Source organism: Sturnus vulgaris, chromosome 1, assembly GCF_052056855.1.
Source record: "Sturnus vulgaris isolate bStuVul1 chromosome 1, bStuVul1.hap1, whole genome shotgun sequence".
Classification (NCBI taxonomy): Eukaryota; Metazoa; Chordata; class Aves; order Passeriformes; family Sturnidae; genus Sturnus; species Sturnus vulgaris.
This window is the reverse complement of record NC_142243.1, coordinates 90652361-90674670: the sequence shown is the minus strand read 5'-3', so window position 1 is coordinate 90674670 and position 22310 is coordinate 90652361. Positions and strand designations below refer to the sequence as shown.

Below are 22310 nucleotides of genomic sequence, written 5' to 3'. Positions count from 1 at the left end.
CCAGCATCCCTCTGCCTTCCAAGTCTGCAGGGGGGACAAGGTTTAAGAGATACAGGCCTTTCCTTAAGAACTGGGCTGGTTCTGGTTTATTCCTTTCCTGCTTTTGTTAAAATCCCTCTTCATCTGCCTAAAAGCAGTATACTGTGAGGTGATAAAAATGAGACTCTGAGGAAACTTTCAAAAGGACGGGGAGGTAAATTTCAAATAACTGCACATTACTTTTAGGTCACCAAAAGCAGAAAGTGAAATTCCATATGGCTACTGCGTATTATAATCACTTTCTACAAAGAATTTTTTCCCAATGTCAAGATCTCAACTTTTTTCTATCAGTATTTTGTAACCAGTGTATTACTGTCAATGCATTAACTGATCTATCTCCCCTTTCCAAGCCTTCAAATATAAAACACTAAGAAAATCAAGACCAGATACAAGTCACAGCCAAAACAAAACTACAATAAAATTCCACATTTTCATCATTCTTCACACATAAATATCTTCCATCCTGCTGACTTGGAAACTTGTTCTGAGGTAGATATAACTTTGAAGTTGTCAGAGGAAGCCGTGACAAATAGTCTGATGCAACTTCAATTCAGTTTTACCATATATATACTGCAGTTCAAATAAAAGGTAAATGAGGCCATATTACTGGGCTATGGTCAAAGAGATTTGGCTAAGTTCTGAAATAACTATGTGGCTACATTAATAACAACTCCCTTAAAGAACATTTCTCTAAGGGCAGTAAAAACTGCTGGTTTTTACTCGTGCAGGCTTTTTGGTTTCAAGCTAATAGGACTGTCCTGTAATTATAAATTAGTGACAGGCAAAGTATGCTTCCTTTTTTAAGATATGCAAGACATTTTTTGGTGTAACGCTAGCTATCAGATGGCATTTAATTCTTGCCAAATCTCAACACCATTTTGAGTTTAACAAGAGATCTTCTTCCAATAATACTACTGCTCTGGGAAAAGCCTTGATACCGCCTTCCCTCCACGTTCAGGAAATGGCCATTGTCCCTGGTTCTGCTCCTTGCCGAGTCCCTGTCAAGTCTGAGACTTTTTCTGGTTTGAAAGAGTCCCATTTCTCTGCTTCCTGAACCCAGCTGCCAGAACTCCTTTCCCTCTTGCATTTTCTGCAGGAACAGGAGGCTATAGACAAGCTTTTTGTTCTGTCACAGCAGTTATTCTGGACAGATAATACATAAACATTACATTTTATGGTAGGAACACAGTAGGAAAACAGTAACTCCTTTACATCTTAGTCTTGCTTAAACTAGTAAAAAGTGTCAAAGCTATGTGAGGGAATGAAAATTTTAATTTACGAAACTCTTTGGTTAATGCTGCCCTTTGGCTCCTTTTTAACACATCGGGAAAATGGAGAAGCAATTGCAGAAAGTGGCCTCACTTCTCCAGTGATAGTTTTGAAAATTTGTATGACTATATAATATCCTTTGTATAAAATCAGAGCCTCTTCCTTAACCTGAGACTATACCAAAAGAAAAAATCCTTTGATAATAATGCAGGTTTAACATTTTCTCTAGATAGGGCAGATTTCCAAATGTAAAGAGGATATTGCCAGGAAAGATCTACAAATGATCATGAGTCAATGACTTAAATACAATCTCAGTTCATGTCAGTCCCAATACATATATATGTATTTATATATTTATATATTTATATTGATTCATGTTGCCTGAGCCATAAAACTGTAATCAGCTTCGAGCTTTTCATGCCAAAGGCAGGGGTAGCTTCATACACTTGCATTTAATCGAGACTCCAGATTTGGATTTTTGAGACAGCTGGAAACTTTTATTAAGTACTGGCACTTCTTAAAACTCTATTTGGATTGAGCCAAACTACATCAACTTAAAAAAAAAAAAAAAAAAAAAAAAAAAAGATGATATAAAAAACTCAAGGAGATTTAAAAACCTATTATGCTGAGAAAACTAATCTTAGTTTAATTTATTCTATGAGTATGCAACCTTCAGTCAAAACGTTTGCAGAGTAAACACCTACTGTGGACATAAATTTGTCCATCCTTGCAGAATTCCAAAGTAGTCTGTTACCAAAAAATTGGCTGGGCTGTGCTTTAAAGTTAAGAAGGAAATTGCTATGCATGCACATGAAATATATGTATATGTGTATATATATATATATATATATATATATATACACACACATAAAAATAGATAAAATATCAAGACTCAGGACTATATTAGAATATTCAAAGATTGAGGAAAAAATCCATTAAAATTGGGCTGCATCACTTAAATGGCTACAGTGATTCATCATCTAAATTATATTCTCAATAAGGAGTCTAATTTCTAGGGGTTTTTTTCCTTTTTCATATTCTTGGCTGATCAGATACACATGGCTCCTGATGTCTCCTGGATATTCTGGACACTGTGCAGCACACAGAGAAGCTCTTTCTGGATAATTAAATTCAGTTTGTTTTGTCCTATACATTTTTATGAAGCAGAAAATATACACAATCAAGGACTTAAAGTTTTGTCGTCTAAGAGAGGAAAGTTCATTACTCACAGCACAAGGACCTCTAAAAATAAAGAGAGTAACAACACTTCATATACCATATTCAGTGAAAGAAAGTTTTAAAAATCCATGCAATGGGAGATACCATTTGCCACTTACATCTGTTATCATTTTCCCTCTGGTCTTGTTTCTTTCTCTGTGGTTAGCTCGTTTCTGTTTTTGCTGCAGAACTCGTTCCCTGGTGGTGCGGTATTCCAGAGCAAATTCACTTATGATTTTGCAGAACTTATTGATATTGACTTCACGTATTGCGTAGGGAGGATGGCCCATAAATAACAAAAATGAGTGAAACCTGGAAAAAAATGAATTATAAATGGGAAAAAAATCTTTATTGATGGTCTCCTGGAAAAAAAACAACAACCCTATATTTCACTGAATCCATTTATTACTTGAATAGCTCCCATCATTTCCTTTGTGCTACAGAATTTTCATGGATGCTTTGCATAACATTGGTATGTTTTATAATTAAAACCATGAAAGCCTAGCCTATGATAACTTCATCCCAGTCTACTTTCCCAGGCTGATGTAGGAGATAAAATGTTTATGGAACTCCATCACTTTATATGACTAATTTGGCACGTGAATGACCAATTTCATTTCAGTTATAGAAAAAATATTTATTAAGTTTCAATTCTATTTATTTGTATTAAGTAACTTCAAAGAGGCTCTTAGGATGTTGGGCAAAGTCTAGACAAGAAGAATGCAGATTTACAGGCTAGAAAACACAAGAAGGAAAGAATTTCTGGTTCATGAAACTGACCATAAAATTATATTATCTACCAAGTACGTTAGTTTGGGACACTCTCAATTCACAGTTTTATTGCTTCTGTGGCATTCAGAGCTTTTGCACTATTTGCAATTTTACTATTGCTTCTATATTTCATGATTTACAGCAGTATATTGAATATGTAAAAATGTATGGGAATTCCTTTTAACTGCATCTACATCCCAGAGGACAAAAAGTCTTCCCAATCCTAGAAAGATGCAAGTATATGAAAACATTTTTAAGAACTATCATAGCAGTTGCAGGGTGTCAGAGGAGAAAGTTGATATTTTTCTTACTTGCACAATGCGTATGATAAACACAATAGGAAACCAATGAATTAATTCCCTTCCATTTCAATTGGAATTTCTGCTTACTTATGGCATAAATCCTAAGTCATTACAAAAATAAAAGAGCTGAATCAACTTCTCAAGTGTATACCCACAAATTTGGGATCATTTGGAATCCAGTTCTTAATTCTGACCACAGCAATTTGGAAATTATCCAGAAGTCAGAAATCCTTTCACAATTTCATTAAACTCAACTGCAAATTCTAAGGAGAGAAATCTTAATTCTGCCTTCAGCTGGTATAAGAATAAAACACATAACTGAAGATCTTGCAAATAGGAGTGGTTTTGCCCACAAAATAACTCATTGTACAAGACTGGTTTCAGCTTCTGCATATGATAAATTTGTCAATAAAACTTCATTTTTTTGCTACAGTCTGTTCTAGTTTATCAGACAGTTAGCCAAGCGTTCTTATAAAACCGAGGGATAAAACAGAAAATCTATCAACTTAACTATAAAGCTGCTACCTTTTGGGGACTAGGAGGCAAAAGACACAGTTATTGCACCTTGGGAACGAATGACTGCCTGGATGATTGCTTTTTTTAGTCAAAAATATAGAAATTTCTGGAGTGGGGATCTTTCTTCAACAGAGACTATAAAAAAGTATACACCACATACAACCAGCAACATTCCTTGCAGGAATGGACATTAAATACTTATGAAACACAAATTTATGATGTCATAACTTATAATTTTATCAAGTCATTTACTATCAAGGTATTGCTGTCACCAATAAAATTCTGTACCTGTTAATTATTCTTCTATGAACAATCTTCAGGATTATGATCCTTTCTGCACAATCTTTAAGGAACTCAGACATTTTTTGCTTTAGACTTGGCTTCATTTCATGTTTTGCTATAGCCTTAAGGTGATCCCATGATGCTTTGCACCGTCTCTCCATCTGACATAAGTTTTCCTGAAGTTGTTCAAAGTCAACCTGAAAAAAGACAAAGGAAAATACAAGGTAACATTTGAAGTGAAAACACTGCGGTTGTGTACTTGGATATCTGTGCACAATGCTATCTGTGTGTATGAAAGGGTCAAAATAGTAGCAGCACAACATCAATTCACATGATTAATCATTATTAAAGCAATAAAAAAATAGCTTTCACTATCACAATGTGTCTAGGCATGTAATGATAGTAAGGAAAACTGAAAACAAAGAAATATGCATACACATATATTTGGTTTTATTCTTGGAGGCCTAACAGCTAAAGAAGGGACAATAAAATATTGTTATGTGTTTTTTCCCTTGTTAATAATTTCATGTCTGCACCAAGCAACTGCATGACTCAGTTCTTTCTGAGGTAATACAAAACTTTCTCTTTTTCTTAATCCTTTTCTCTACTACTCAAAGCTTTTTATACCCTGTTTACTGCTCACTGTTGTACCCCGCCAACAATTCTCCATTTTAGGAAGCACTTGGATCTATTCCCCAGTCATGCACTGACTTGTTAATAGATGATCTAGTTCTAATCACAAAATTCATGGGCCAAAATTTTTTAAAGCTCTATTGAATGTATGTGTTATTTAGTGATCTCAGCACTAACTTTCATCCCTTGATATACAATACGAATTTACTGGCTCGTAATGAGATCATATAACGACTCTGAAAGTCTCTCAACACAGTTAAAATAAATGATTGCACCTTACAGTAACATTCATCAGGACAGAAGCCAACACATTCCACAGAAGGTGAGGGAGAGCTTCTCCTTTATTCATCAACCAAAAAAGGTGTTCAAACTGCAATACTCTACAGAAGACACTCAGGACATCTTGCTAACAACTCAACAAAGTGCATCAATGACCCAGCCACAGCACACAACAGATAAGAAAAATAAAACTACCTAACATGCTCTGGAATTCTGAAGAAAGGAAGAAAGGATTTTATAATACCACTTCACAGTTCAGATGAACTCAAGCTATAAAATACAGACTTAGCTCTCAGATTCTAAACACATCAGTGCTTGGGATGTTACAGTCTCATACCCCAGTTAATTCCTTAATGCTAAATGAAAACTGGTGTCAGAGGCAGGTTTTATTTCATTCTTCTTAGCTGTGTGCAGCATCCACTGCTGAGACCTATACTGAGAATAGCCATAAGAAATGAATTATTATTAAAAAGCTCCTGGTATTGATTTGATTTGTTTTTGCTGTGATTTATAAAGTGATGAATTTTTCCTCCTCTCAAGGAAATAAAAACATCCTTTGATCCACTCTGCTATTCAGAAAAGCCCTGCAGGCGGAGCAGCTGTGGGGTATTTGCTTTCCTTATATCCATATCAATGCATATGTTAAAAAAAAAGAAAGTCCTTTCCAGGTCAGTATTTTCACTGTTGATGATAAACACATTGCTGCTCTCCACAGATGGTGTAGCTAAAACACACATGGGGAAAAAATACTAACATTCCTGTTAAGGAAAAAAAATAAAAAATCCAAGGTTTAGGTCTTAGTAAGAATTATCCAACCGGGTTGAGGAAGCCTCTCAGCCTCTGTAACTGAGAAATTTAAATTAATGGCATTTTCTGATAGAATGAGTTTTAATCTATCAGAAAGCTCTGATGTTCAGGCCTGTAGTGGTTCAAGAAATATCTTTGGAGAACAACAAATCTGGGGGTAACATGGTAAATTCCTGGCCCCTCAAAATCTGCCAACAGTCAGCACATTCAGAGGAGTGGGAAGTACCAGCAGGAATGGGGGCTGGCAGGTTGGGTTAAGGGACACTCACGAGTTATTTTGAGCACAAACAAAAATTCTGTCCTCTGTGGAAGTCCTAAGGAAACTGCAGTAAGAAGAACACCACCTGAATTCTCCTGGAATAAACCTCTGTGGAGCACTGGTGTGCTAAAGTAGAAGTTTTAAACTCCTGGAAGGAGTAAAGTAGGAACTCCACTACAGGATAATGTACCTGTGTATTCCCGAAAGGCAAACTGTATAGCACCTGAATGTGCCAAACCTTCATGAAATCTCTGTCTGTCGACTCTGTAAGTGTTTGGTCACTTGCTTGTGGACAGAAAGGAATATCCTCGCAGAAAAAATCTCCTGTGAAATATTAAAGTTCCAGTTTTTCAATCAGGTACCCCAGCTGATACCCACTTTATGAAATGCTATTTCACCAGTGCCAAATTTGTGTGTAGACACAGAATCCATTACATTTCACTCTGCTCCAGGTCTGTGGTTCTGCTTAGGGTGTTATATACAAATATAACAACAGTAAGAGCGATGAGAAATCCCAACTACAAGAGATCTCCAGTCATGTGTTCATATGATAAAGAGAACAAAAACTTGTGTGGAGTAATAATGACTATTATCCATATATTACACATAAAGAGAACATAAAACAGCATTTATAGTATAATACTACCTCTTTATCAGTTCACACAGCACTGCCAAGGAAGCATGGATTGCCCCTTGTGATTTATGTGCTTATTTCCAACACCTTACTAAAGGAATTAATGATGTATTATAGTGGAGAAACATGGATCCTCTTTATTGTTCTTTCTTGAAAGGAAAGATGCACCAATTCTTGCCTGCAGCTGGATGGTCATGGTGGGACTAAGAAGGAATTCAGGTGAGTTGTGGCTCCAGGAGAGCTCAGCATAGGAGGTACTCAGATAAGAATTGCTGTGGCATTATTTTACAACTATGCTCCACTGAATAAAAGCAAGCAGTAATCTGAAATAGTCATTACATCTTTCTTGCTTGACAGTAGTGTACAGATGTTGTATCTGGCCCAAGGATTTGGAGGAAGATGGAAACATACATTATTTTTCTCCCTCGATACATATATGTGCAAAAAACATGCAGCTTGCTGGCCCTGCATAGTTACCTTCTACTACAATTTTTTAAATTAATACTTTTTTCTTTCTGCTGGAAAAAGAATGAGTAGTCTTAGGCTGTTATGCAAAATAGGAATGTCCTTTCTTTCAAACACTATGAAATGTTTATTTTAATTTGCAAGCCAATTTAGAAAGAGCAACTTTCTAAATGGTTCTGGGATATTTTTGATATGTTCCTCCTTTCTCTGGCCAGATTCCTCTCCATTCACAATCACACTAGCTAAAAAATATTCAGGACAGTTGGTATCTGTGAAATCTCTTGCTAGGCCCACTGTGCAGTCTTCTGAGAAAGTGCCCTAGTAGACATTGTTATATCAGAGAGGAGACAGTAGTAGCCAGGAGTAGTATATGGAGTAGCCAGAGACAGTATATGCAAACAGGATGCAAAGACAAGTTTATGTGACAAAAGCCTTGCAGAGTCAGCCTCAGCAAACCACTGCCCTAAACTCAGTACTAGGCAACTATAGAATTAAAAATCTATTTTTCAATTTAACACACCACCATATTTTGCACAAATTACTCAGACCAAAGGATAAAACCTTCCAACCACATGCCAGAAACAACAACACTCACTTTAATCACTTTATGTCACTATTTACTGCTTGCTACCATAGAAGCAGATGACTTTGCCATAAACAACAAAAATAAAAAAGAATTCTACCAAGTTTTTCATTCCACTAGTCTGAGAATTCAGTACCTCATGACACACCTCCTTCCCAGGCAGTTCTCACTGGTTTTCACCTGACTCAAAAACTGCCACTACCATCAAACAGCTCAGCATTTATCTCCCTGCTCGTTCTAGTTCCCTGAACATTGGTCCTTACAAGGCCTATTTTTTTCAAGTTCAACTCCATTCAATAGCACATGTATAATAAGTTTAAAACTTTCTCATTCATTAAATACAAGATCATGCTCCAATTATTCAGGCAGGACATGGATCAGGAAGTCTTTATGCTCTTTGGGTTGGGATGTTATTCCTCTGTGTGGCCATGAATATCTCATGGCAACACAGGAATTGCACATTTTATTATTTGCTGGGAGAGAGAGGAATGGCTGCTTTGAGGTAACATTGGGAAATAAAGTGCCTTCCACTATATATTCCCCAGAGCAGCATATACAACTCTGGGTATGCACTGCCGTGCACCGTGAACAATTACAGCCACTGTGAGCTAAGAGGTCATTTTTCTTCAGCTTTCCCTTAGCTGGAATGTGCTCTACAAACACGTTTCCTCTTCCAGCTAAATCTCCTCTGGTCTTTGGGCTAAGCTCCCCCACTGCTGCAAGTACAAAACCATCCTAAAGTCAAAGATGCTGCACCTAAATACACTCACGTTTCCTGCCTCCTGTGCTGACATTCAGCTTTTCAACAGGGTCAAAGATGTCACAACTAGATTGAAGCAAAAAGCCCCAAAAAGTAAATGAAAGGAAACTGATGAAGCACTTATTTTCAAAATCACTGTATCCAAAATTTTGTTGGAAGGCCAGTGAATAACTTATTACATAGCCTCCACATGTTTGTATAAGATTTCTATTATTTGATACTCTATTGTTTATTGCTATAGCTTGTTTCTTTTAATGGTAAACATATAAAATCCAGTTATTTTCTAAGGAAAACCTGGATCTCTGCATTTTTATCTTAGTCACAAGGTGCATTTAAGAGAAGATTGATGCTTTCACAATGACATGTTGCCTTAAATGCACAATAAAATGACAACTATTTTATTGTACCTCACAGAAAGATATACATAACCACACACAAGCTTTCTCTTTTCAAAGTTCAAGATAGTTTCTGCAGCAGACCACAGTCTAGTCTGAGCTGTTTATAATTTAGGGTCAGACCGTTCATTCTCACATTATTACAGGGATGCGTTCTGGCAGGGAACATGAAATCTTCCTCTTTTCCTGAGTTGGTTCAGTGCCAAAGGAAATTCTGAGAATTGCTCTTTGCAAACACACTGTCATCTGAGAGCAGCGACCTTCTGTGGCATATGTTCAAAACTCTTGTCTCCTCTAATATTTCCAGACTGGCTTCCTTCACCAAGTGTCACAAGAATTATCCCAAGACCCTTGTTAGTCCGACTTGCACACTCTGGGCATGCATTTTAAGCCACATAGATGCCAACTCTCTAAAGCAAGCAATATATAAAGAAGGTTCTGCTCAGACATTTCTAATTCTAGGGTAAGAGTTGGCATCCTGTGGAAATAATTTTGGAAATGAGAACACCTGAATCAACCCACTAATAAAAAATTAAAGGACAGAAGTGGCAGAGGTGCTTACTGAGGTATGACCAGATGAGTCTGCCCAATTATGTACACATCTCTACTGCATTTTACTTCATTAAACAATATCCAAATGGGACCTAATACTACATGGGATCATTTGCAGATGCTGTATGGCAGTTCCTACAATCTGGGACAAAGGGGAGCCATACCACACAGCAGTGACATAGGTCCCTTCAGATGGTGTTGTGTCACCTGCAACAATTCCTGCAGTCATTTCACCTGGAATGTTATTGAAACATCACAGTGCCATCAGGCACATGTGCTAAACTTCATCTGCTCTCTTTGAGACACAACCTCAAAGTCTCATTTGTCATGGAAGCTCGTTCCCCTTGCCCCAGTATGCCCTGCTGCCAACAAGATCTGCTTGCTCTACTTTCACCTCTGCTCCTGCTAACTCATGCCAGGATCTGCAGCAGCTGCTGGCATCACAAGGAATGACTGCAAGAAACCTTACATTCCTGGACTTCTTTTTCCATGGAAAATAATTTGACTTCTGGCATTTATTTTTGTTTGAAATAATGTAGGGAAAACATACTTGAATGATAACTACACACAAATACTTTCTGTCAAGCAAGACAAGAGAAATTCCACTGAGAGAGTACAGGAGGCAGCATGATGTTCCCTATCCTTTTTTTATTTTTTAATCCTTTCTCTGCTTTCCAGTGTATCAGGCAGAAGCTATAGCATGTCAAATGTCAATTCTGTTCCAGTCAGCTCCTTTCTCCTCATGCCTCCCTGCTAAGGTCCTTGGAGGGCAGGCAGCTGCAGCCTTCCTTCTCCCCTGTGTATGCCTTAGGCTCATGCTAAGTTCTTTGCTATCAGCAATACTCGGCCCCTCCTGTGTTGCTAACATTTCCTATTTCTTATTTTTAAAAGCTGCCTGCTTCTCCACTGCCTAGTAGCTGTGAGTGTCTGTGCCCAAGTGTCTTGCTGCAGGGGTTAAAAACAAGACAGAAGTTTGATACCTTGTAGGTAAATTAAAATCAGGGGAAGAAAATGACAATTATAGTTTACTCTATGTAGCTGGCCAGCTTTCAGATGCACAGAGGAAATATTTATGGCTTCGAGAGAGAAGATGAACATTTTTAATAAGGACCCATTTTTTATTTACTAACAGAGAAGGTATTGGGGCTGAGGCAACTGCTTCTTAAGGAAATTTCTAGGAACAACACTCGAGCTTAACTGCAGAAATCTGAGGGTCTGCTTCAGTATTACGTACATCAGTTCTGGTACAACTTCAGCGAAAGAAGCAACTTAAAATATCCAAAAAATGAAAAGGACAAGTGATTTTAATCATGTGATACTAAATAATCAGTGCTCTGCACGACTTTATATATGCTTTTATTTACCTAGAATTTTATTTTTTTCTCTAATTTTTTCACTTGTGTCCTTTTTTTGGTGCCATTTATGACTTCAGCCCTTCAGTAAAAAGCCACAAGTTTTGCAATAAATATACCATTTTGTTTCTGGTCTTTCTAGCTCCTTTTTGGTGGGGCAGCCTGTTTTCTTTATGTTTTTTGGTTTTTTTCATTTACTAATGCTCAGGAAATTCTTATATGATGCGCATTTCAGGGGAAGGGGCATCTCTGTTTATCTACAGGATGGAAATTGTTTAGCCTTTGTGGTTTCTGAAAGATGTTTGTAGGCAAAATGGAGCTCAAAATACAGCCTAATCCACGGTGAAATATTAGTTCTCCTTTCCTGTCAGCTTTCCTAAACCAAGATTTTGCCTGTCTGTGAACATTCCCTGGAAGAGGGCAGCTTGGATGGCTTCCACATCCTAACTCTTTGATTTGTGGCAGCTATGATCAAGTGGGAATACAGCTTGTTGCAGTAATCCATCAGTGGTTTAACACATGCAGGAACATCCCAAGGAGGGAGACCTTGGGCAACACGGGGAAGGTTAAGGCTATAATTTCTCTTAATGTGATTTTGTCTGGCCTTTTTAGATGTTTGTCCGCTTTGGGCAGGGCCACTGGATCAGCAAACCACAGACTGAAAGACTGTGCACGCTCTTAGACCTAATTTTTTTTTTAAGTGACAGCAGTAGGTTAAGCTTTCTTCTACTTTCTATGACTGAAAAATAGAAGATCCACTTGGGAGAACACCATACATGGTGGTGAGAATTTTGGAAAACAAAAGCTCTTCTCTTTTGTGGTAATTCTTCTTCTTAGTGATTAACTTGATCCCAATCGAAGAAAAAAGGGAAATAACTTCTTAGCAAAGAGAAGACGCAGGAAATGAGAAACCAATATACCTAAATGCTAAGAAAGTAAAAATCACTCAAATTAAAAACAAAACCAAAAACTTAAGAGGAAGTTAAAATCTTCCAATCATGAAAAACCAAACTCACTGAAGGCAATAAACCAGAGCCTAAGCACGGGCGGTACAAGAGGAAAACTAGGAGAAAGGAGATGGAATCTAAAGAGAAAATATCTAAGGATATAAAACAAAAGCCACAAATTCCGTTATGGCATTAAAAAAAAAAAAAAAAAAAGTAGGAGGTCCTGGATCACTGGGGATAAAATAAAGTGAGGAAGACAAAAATTAGAGAAGGGAAGCAAGATGACTTCTTTTCCTCCAACTTCACCACAGAGGATGTTGGGGAAAAACCTAATCTGGTCCTCCTTTCCTTTTTCTGTATTATATTTTTAATAGATGTGAACTAATAGGAAGGTTTGAAAACTTACTAGTAGAAACACATGTTGGAGAGAGATGGTATCTTACAAGCAGTTAACAAATAGAATACAATAATTCTGACATCAATTAAAATGAAGAAATTGAGCCACTGGCTAAAAAGAGTATGAATATATATGAAACTGTACTTGGTAAAACTGTGCTTAGAGAATCGAAGGACAGCAAAAGTTTTACTTATCCCTAGAAAAGCATCAAAGTTGATGCAGAAGTCCAGATTTTATTCTGTATCTGGTAACTTGGCTGAAAGGATGAGTGACAGGAAACTTAATACATAAAAATAACCACTATATTCTGAATGTTTATAAAATAGGAAATAGATAAGAGCAAGTAAAGAAGATTAAATTTCAAAATCTTTTCAAGAGCCTCATGGGAGACCACCTATGAATTGTGAGGTAAAGAGGGCAAAAGAAAAGAAGAATACACATTGATTCTCATTTGTTGACAGGGCTAACAGCAGGTGTCTCATGGTTTGTACTTTGTATTTCAAAATTATCTGGCCACAAGGAAGCACATCCAGAGGGTAAAATCTACAGATGGCAGGAAATTATTCAGATTAGTCCTGACTGAAGATTATTAGGGGTTTGAGAGATAAGCAGTAAATCTTCTTCAGCAGATCATGGTCAGTGCTGTAGACTGCAATGAAGTGCACAGTGCATGGTAGTTTCCGACTCCTTTGAGAGTTCTGAATGCCCTGTCAGCTCAGGAGACTGCCTGGATGTCCTTGGGAACTGCTCTGGGATAACGCGTGCCCAAAGGGTAGCAGCAGTCAAAGAACACAGAGAAAACCTCAGAACATCTAACAAAAGGTAGCAGAAGGGACAAAGTAAGATATGACCTTCATAAGGAGAGGCTGGAATAATGTACTTACTATTGTTTAACACATTCTAAAGATGTAAGATGGAGGAAAAGTGTGGAAATGGTCTCATAAAAAAAAAGATATAAAAGGATAATTTAAGACTTAAACAAGGATCTGAGCAGCCTAGTTTAATTTGGTCTTGCAATGAAAAGGGTGATGGATCAAATGACCTCCAGAAATCCTTTCAACCTAAGTGATTGTTAATTAGAGAGAAAAAAATATTTTGACTGTTCAGTATATTCAGATACTAAATCCTGAACCTGGCAGATTGAACAGCAGAAAATCCCAGATTATCAATTCATTGTTGCAAGAACTGCACTAGGAGCCAAAAAAAGATTTAATTTTTGCAGTTAAAAAAAAAATAATTGTATTATGCAAATGTTCTGGGTTGTGGGGGCAAATTGAGTTGTTTGGCCTCACATTCTCCAGCTCCTCTCCCAACATCCAGATAAGGTGGCCTTTGGAAAAGAAATCATTCCTGTATTTGATGCACATAATGAGAATTATGGCTCACGAAATAACATTTTTCTAGGAGAGATCTTTCATCCCCTTAGAAACTTCTTGTGCTCTTCTGTCAAGCAGCTGGTATTGGCCAATGTCTGAATCAAGACACTGGACTAAATGGACACTATAATTATTTGCTGTAATTATTACCATTTCCATGAGACACGATGCCTAAAGAGAATCTTTAAGTTTGCAATCTCCCATGTTCACTCCATTAATCAAGCAATGTACTATTTTTAAGGGTTATTCATAAAATCTAACACTCTGAGAGATTTAAGAGTGAGTTTACAGTGTTCCTATCATGCCTGCTCACAGCAGTAATAAATAATCTCCATTACAGCATCAAGCATTGACCAGACCTGTGCATTAAGCAGGGAACTACCATTCTTCGACAAAAGCTGCTGCCACAGGTTTCCTTTATTTCTATTTATGTTCCCTAACACCTAACCATGAACATTGTTTTCAAGAGGAGGACAGCAAAGGAGTACTAAAATGTAGAAAACTTTACTTAGATGGTGACAGAGTACTGGAACAGGCTGCCCAAAGAGCCTGTGGAGTCCCCTCCTCTGGAGATGCTCAAAACCCAATCCCAGCCATTCTGTATTCAAACCAAGTATATAAAGGATTCTTTAATTCTGGAAACAATTTTATTAGTAAAAAAACCCATTCCTTTCATTGGATTGAAAATACAATCAGGCATGTGCCTTAAAAACAGAGATTCTCCCAAACCACAGAATAAATATATTTGAAGATACTGATCAAATGAAGTTTTACCCTGAAAATAGTTCCTAATAGTTATGTATGTTAATAATTTATATAACATTAAAATGGCTGTCATAACCAATAGCTACCTGCACTGATGAGGGAACCTTGTGACAGAAAGAAATAAAGTTCACAAGAGGTAGTACTGGCATCTTTGAAATTCAACGCAAATGACACAATGAACACACATTCATAAATACTGCTGCAACCAGGGAGGATCAAAAAAATCAAAGAATATAATAAAATCTTAAATATTTCACTTCAAAGAGGTGTTATAAAAATGTACACATAGATGTATTTACCTACTGGACATACCTTGGCTGACCTAGTGATGGCCCCGATCTCTGAATAAAGATCAGTGCTGTCTGGGAACTTTTCTACCACCATAGTGCAGACGTGGTGCAGGAGGGACTGTTTGTGCACTGTGTCTTTGACTTCTGGAACCTTCTCGAGGTAGCTCAACTCAAAAGCTTTGGCCTGTTAAGGGATTAAAAAAAAAAGAAGAAATTAAAAATAAAAATACTTACTCCTTCCCATGCAGATTAGTAGACAAAAATGATGACCAATAAGGGGAAGAGGGGAAAAAAGAAGAATCCTACAGGAGAGAAAACTTATTGCTTTTATTAATTTTTAACTTGCTGAAGACTAGGCCTAAAATCAGTCTGTCTGCAGTGAAATGACCCAAGACACAGTTCTCACACTGAATGTAAAGCATCAACACTACACTTTAGGGAGTTATACTAGAAGAGTGCTTAGCTCCACATTTCCTTCAGATTATGCTAAAAAGAGGCAACACACCACAGAACAACCTAACACACAATAAAAGCACGTTCTATTCCCTAAATTACTTTTCTGGTACAAAATAAATAGTGAGTTGTAATTTTCACAATAGTTTTGACTTCTGGTTTTTTGAAGGAAAAAGCTGCAGGGGAAAAGTTGGGACATCAGGCTTACGTTGGTTCCGTTCAGAAAGTTCCCAATGGCTAGCAGAGTAGAAAGGATAAATCCCAAAGTTTTATTGTGCTCCAGTTGGTCCATTCCCTCCTTCAGGTCTAGCAGTGGTTCTGCAACTTCCTACCATAAGAATAGAAACAAGAAAGTGAAGGTTAGTTTTAAATTCTATGGTTTAGATTAATTACTGCAAAAAGTTCCTGAACTGGCGTCTTGCAGAGTGTAAACCGGCCATGTGTGCTGGCTTTCCTCCATGTTCCAGCTAATAAATCACATGCAAGGACAGCAAAAAAAGTACATAAAATATTTTCCTACTGTTGTTCCTTTATGTATGCAATTGTCTTACTTGTCCTGGGGACTATCCTGTGTTTCTAAACAGGAGAATGCTGCTGCATTTCAGTTAAATGCATGAACACACCCAAGCCCTAAATGATAAAAAACTTCTTAAAAACTTATTTTTCTAATCTTTGAACAACAAATAGAAATGCTGACTTAACATTTGTGGCTCGACCCTATAGCTTTCTTCAAATGATGGCCACTTCTGTGTTTTAGATATGGTTTTGTGCTTGTGAGAATTTAAAACTGAAAAAAAAAATCTGCTGTAAACATCAAGCTTTACAAATAGTCTCATTTAAATCTTTTAATTTAATGCATCTTCCATCCAAACATGTTATCTGAGTATAGATATGCATACTGGTAAGGCTTGAAATCATGAATTCTGTTCCACTACCTCAGGAAGTGAACTACACCAGAGAGTTCAAAGCAAGAGAGTGAGGGTAATTGAGTTGACAGAACTTATTTCTATGTCTCTGTGTGAGGCCCAGGGTTATTTATTTTGTATGCACAGTTCACATTGTTTCTATCTTCAAATGCCATTCTAAGCATCCCTGAGCAGCATTCTTTTCACGGAATCATAGAATGGTTTGTGTTGGAAAAGATCATCTAGCTCCAACCCCTGTGCCATGGGCAGGGAGACTTTTTTCCCAATTTCCCAAATTGTTATACTCTTTATGAGCCAGGAAGCCAAAATTAAGCTGCTATTTTAGACCGAGAGGCAAAGTAACTGAGAATTTCTTGGAGACATGCAGTGGGGCTCCTTCAACAACTGTAATGATATTTTACCATAAAAGATGAATGAAACACATTTCTAGTCCTTGCAGAACAGTTTGTCTCTTGAAAAGAACACGGTAAATTCAAGACAAATTTAGAGATGAGATAGTGAGCTAAGTAGTTTATACATCAGAGGAGAGGTGCTAAATAATCCAAGACCTTATCAAAGTGAATGAAAATGAAACTGCTGCACAGAATTCTTTGAGTTGCCTTAAAGTCAGAGTTGATTTAGTTCATTTTGTTGCATTATGGGATGACTCAAACTGCTCTGAATCTGTGGTAAACATGGGCTTCTGAACTATTTAATTTAAATAAATGTTCAACCTTTCAGAAAAACATTCCTAAAAGACTAGTTTAAAACATACTCCAGGTGAATAAAAAGGTGGTATAAGAAGCTTCCAAACCAGGCCATAGCGAGCTCTTCGTTTAGGTATTTAGACAAGTAATCTGAGATCAGACTTTCTTGCATATAGTACACATTTATAACATTTATAATTACTCTTTATTTCTTATTTTATTGTAGGATTAAAAAACAATAGTGTGTAAGATACTGAACAATCAGAGAAATTTCTTATTTTTTCCAATTTACCCACTCTTGCTTCCTATAAATCTCACATTCTACCTAACAAGGGCAGATATATAAAGCAAAGCTATTTCATATCCTTGTACACCATGTTTTTATTTTTCAGCTAAAAATTAGGCTTGAATGAAATCTGAGGACTGGTCCAGAATTTCTGTCTGAAAGACACTTCATAATACCTGATAAATGTTTGCTGTACATGTACAAATGAACTCAACTCATTGCACTTTTCTCATTTCTTGCACCTGCTTATATTAATTTTGTGATCTTTTAAGTTGTCAGCAAAAAGGATATATTTGTCTGCAGTGATCTTAATAAAAAAAATCAGTTTCTATTCCTTTTTAAAAGACCTTTAATTTCCCTTTGAGATAATAAAATTTGACAATATCTGCATCATAAGTAGTTCCATATGAGGAATGAGTAGTAAAACAGTGCAATTTTTAAAACTTCTTTTGTCTCTGCATTTAAACTAGGATACCAAAAGAAAGATGAGAGAAATTATTCTTCTGCTAATGAGCCTTGGTAAGCATTTAAGTTAACATTTCAAAGTAGCATACACATTATCAAGCAAATAATTTGGAAAGGGTTTTTTCTTTTTTAAATTTTCTGTAAAGTGCAAAAAGTGAGTATTTATTCATCCACTTCAGACCCTGGCAGTCTGAGGATGCTCTCTACAAATGTATCCTGACTTGCTTTAGTTAATTAAATTAAAGGTAAGAAACATGATTTCTCTTATTATGCCTGAAAAGCTTTTCATGAGCATAAACAATGTATCAGTTAAGCCATTTCTTGAACAATTCATGTTCTGTTCTTCCAGGTTGTCAGAGATGAAGTTAAGACTTACTTAGGCAGAACTCTGTTCTTGGCAGGTTAGCAGAAGAGTCTCATGTATGAAAACCCTGGTTTTACCAATAACTAAGGTATTTCACACTGTAGGTAACAGGGACCATATAAAACTTCTAGCCTCATGGAAATAATAGCATTCATATCTTATATAAAATATATGTGTGACTTGGTAAATAATATGAGTGTATTCTGAATTGCTATGAATTTTCCTTATTACAAAGTAAGATTTAAAAGAAAAGATCAAGCAAATGCTGGACTGAAAAAAAAAACAATTGAAAAAGCTGTGGAGCTAAGTGATTTTGGGACCTAAGCTTCATGAAAGGTTTGCCCTTTTGCAGATAGATCTTCTGCAAAAACATAGTTTCAAGAACAGAAGAATGTTAGCAGTTCAAGGGTTTCTTTTATTGTCATAATCACTAATGCAAATTACTTAATTTTTTAAAACTGAATATCACAGTATCTTATTTTGGTCTAAATAACATGTATGTTTACTGGTTACCTGGAACTTAAACCTTAATCTTTTGTTACTGGAGACACCCACTGTCCCTTGCACCCCTGATGTCTGATCCTGTTCCTTAGTCCTCACCCAAGACCCAAGCTGTCAGTCCTATCTGTGCTTGTCTGCTGGGCTTCTCATGTGCTCCTCATACCTCATCACAGTTATCACATTATTTCCTCTACCATTTTATGCTAAGTACTGTGCTTAGTCCTATCTACCTTCAAACAGGGATAAAAATGTTGTTTCTGTCTTCACTACAGTTGTTGCTTCTTTGAGTAATGTAAGTATTCGAACATTTTGTACTAGCATCCATTCTACATGGATTTTAGCTGGTAATAAATTAACTAATTTTGTGGCAAAGGGAAAACGCTTAGAATTTTTTTAGCTTTTAGCAGTGCTTCAAATACTGTTTTTTGATTGAAAGGAACTAGAAATTCTAGGTATATCCAGAGACTAATAGCTACAGCGAACTCAGCTTACATTTTAGCCCTGTGGTAATTTCAAAGCTGAATAAATAGCTGTACCAGAGTGGAAAATAACAAACAACAAAACAAACTGGCAAAACAGTATTCATGTCAGATACAAGTATTTTGCTATAGAAGTCATAAATGTAAATGGCTAATACCAAAACATTCCAATTAAAAAATCCTGAGTATTCATGTGACTGCATGTCCTAACATCTAAGAAAATTAAGTAAAGGTTGAGTAATCTTGACAGTATCACCTGCAAATCAATCCACTGTTGCATAACTCATTAAATAACCATTCCTAGGTAAACATAAGGCATTTTCACAAGCCTGTCCTGCTTTTTACAATCTATATCATACAGTTATACTGATTTTTCAATACACGCCTATGTGCACATATACATATACAAAACTAATATGTAAAGGAGAGAACTGCTTTAATGGCAATGCCAGTGGCATGCACCAGAGTGCAGCCAAAAGGAAGCTGTGCAGAGATTCCTGAAAGACCTTGTGAAAGGCAGCAAGTACCTGAAATCCCCTACACAGTTTCATTCTGTCTCATCTATGCACCAAAATTTTACCCTCTTTTTAAAAATTTTTGCCCATGATTCATCATTCTTGACAGACACTCCAACTACAGTGTTCTTTGAATGAACGCCATCCATGGAGAAGGTGGCAACAACTATGTGTGACTGAGCTGAGCTGTTTTTCTTTTGTTTAGAATTTTGAGAGCTATAAACAAAAAAAACCTTAATGGATGGTGTTTTCCTTAGTTCAAATGGATGTGAGATCAATATTCTCATGATACAAGAACACAGTAGTCCTCATTCAATCTTTTACCAAAGAAAAATTCTCATTGCTCTGAAGCAAGAATTTCCTGAATAACAACATCTGGAGAAGATGTGGCAGAGATTTAGCCCTCTTCTTTGTTTCAGTATCATTAGTGACTAATTAAAGGAAGGAAGACATAATATCTCAATTTTCTTTTATAGAAGGAAGAGATTATGAAGGATCAATTTAGCTGTTTCCTGGTTGGCCACTGAAACAAAAGCGACCCATTTACCATTTCCTCAAAATGTCCATATAACACCAAGGTCAGGGAAAGATTAAGCAAAGCCTCGGAAGAGTCTCCACCCATCCCTGTGCTTTCCCTCACCTTTTCCACTATCTCGTAGTCCATCTTGAAAGCCCAGAGCTGGAGCCTGGCAGAGAGCTCGCTGATGGAGGAGAGGGTGAGGAGGAACTGCTCAGCGCTGCCCAGGGGGACATCGGGATTCGCCAGCTGTGCCTCCTGGATCTTCTGCTTTTCCTCCTCGGTTGGGATCATGGTCAGGATTTTCTGTAGGGGGAACCAAAAGGCAAGCATGAGTGGTGGGGCTGAGAGGAGGAGTGTGAGGGCAGGCTTCTGGGTGACCCCACAGCAGCCACAGTAGAAGTCCTTATGTCCTTGGCTGTTAAATTAGGACAGCACAGTAGTAACCAAGAACTAACCCACTGTCCAAGGAAGCAAAACAAGGACTATCTCACACACCCGCAGTTTGTTTAAAAATGTATCTGGATTAAAATGCCTTTTTCTTTTTTTGAAATCTGTATTCACTAGATATGCCTAATCACAGGACAAAACATTGAAGGTGATGAAGGAAATTGGTTAGGACTGATCTCATCAACTTTCATATGTCTAAGTCAGAACTTAAAATCTTTTTGTAAATTACGTATGGACGTAAGGGTAGAAGGAGAACAGTTGTGTGGCCTGTGATTTACAGCAATTCAGATTAGATTTTAAGGTCCCTTTTAGCCCCAATATCTACAAATCTTCTAGCACACTTGTAAGTATACAGGAATAACTTGAAGACTCCTGTCCCATGCTGTTCCCATAATTTCTAACTTTTTGTTCATTCTGTTTTGTTTTTCTTATAGAGCATGGAAAGTATTGCAGCTTACTAGGTCACTCCTAAAGATTTCACCCTAACTGACAACTTCCCAAGGAATACACGCTGAATTCAAAGCTGAATCATGCATTGCATAACATATGGCCTTTTTTATTTTTAGCTGAAAAAGGATCTCAATATTTTCAGTTTCTGCTGTCAGTATGGCTCAAAATATTTAAATTTCCCCTTTAATTCATGGATTTTACAGACTTGTTTAAATGTGCCAGCTTTCCTTCTGAAGGTATTGCTCCTTAAACAGTTTTTAACACAATGCATGCACTTCAAAATAAAAAATAAAAGCAAAACAACAGAAAAGCATCAGATATATTGAGGTCTCTACCCTACTGATCAACGCCTCCTTAAAGCAAAGCAGATTTTTAACACAACTTATGTTTATTCATCTCAGGAATGACATGTTTTTGCTGTAGCCATCTATAATGATAGAGGCTGTTTTGAAGGGGAGGAGAGAATAATAAAAATACAGCCAAAGAGCTTTCAGACCTGCCAATCCAAACTACAGCCTTGTTCCAACACTGGACATAGCCAATTCATCAAAACAGCACAACTGCCCCCTTCCAGTACCGATAGTTCCCCTGGCTGTGTGTACAGCACTGGAGCTAACTGTGGATAGAGAGCAAGGGACTTTTTCTGGTCAATCAGGCAAAGAACAGGAGTTAAGCAGGCAAATAATGTTCAATTTGTTGAGCTGGGACTTATTTAATTTCAGCCACAGCATTTGTATTGCTGTCCATTTTCTTCTGCTGACTTCCATAAACATTAATAAAGAAGCTTTTTTTTTCTGTTAATGTTGCCTCTCTCTCTTGCTCTTTGTTGTTATAAACAATGACAACAAAAATAAAAGCCTCCTTGCTTGTACACTCAAGATTCTACCTTAATAAATTATTATTGTAAGCAAAAAGAAAAAAAAAGAAGAGGAGGAAAATCCTTCAATACACTCTGGTGCTTTTCCTTAGTCTGAAAAGGAGTGCTTGGAAAATATTCTGATGTACATGTGTTACAACTGACAGCATTTATGTATTGATTTTGAGATGTGCCATCCATCCATCCATCCATCCATCCATCCATCCATCCATCCATCCATCCATCCATCATCCATCCATCCACCCAGACATGCTGAATTCTGTACCTTGGATCATACCTAACATAAAACTAGATTTATAAGTAGCTGCTTCATGGTCTCAGTGCTGAACCAATATTCATCTAAAAAAAGTCTGTAAAAAAACCCAGACTGAGCCTGAAACTCATAAAGAAAGGTGTTTTGCAGTGTCCCTTGAAGAAGTCAGGCATCTTAGTGCCTACTCCTCTCTTGCA

The 22310-nt window shown here is 37.0% G+C and overlaps 1 protein-coding gene across 8 annotated transcripts in view; it reads right to left on the bottom strand.

Moving 5' to 3' along the window:
* Positions 1–22310, bottom strand: part of FHOD3 (formin homology 2 domain containing 3) — a 366964-nt gene that overhangs the window by 27627 nt on the left and 317027 nt on the right. For all 8 annotated transcript variants that reach the window (XM_088171487.1, XM_088171498.1, XM_088171447.1 and 5 more), the window contains 5 exons: positions 20207–20389; positions 15553–15672; positions 14914–15075; positions 4404–4594; positions 2646–2838 (listed from right to left, as the gene is read on the bottom strand). In XM_088171487.1, the coding sequence (XP_088027613.1) occupies positions 2646–2838; positions 4404–4594; positions 14914–15075; positions 15553–15672; positions 20207–20389 (849 nt within the window). The remainder of the gene's footprint in view (positions 1–2645; positions 2839–4403; positions 4595–14913; positions 15076–15552; positions 15673–20206; positions 20390–22310) is intronic.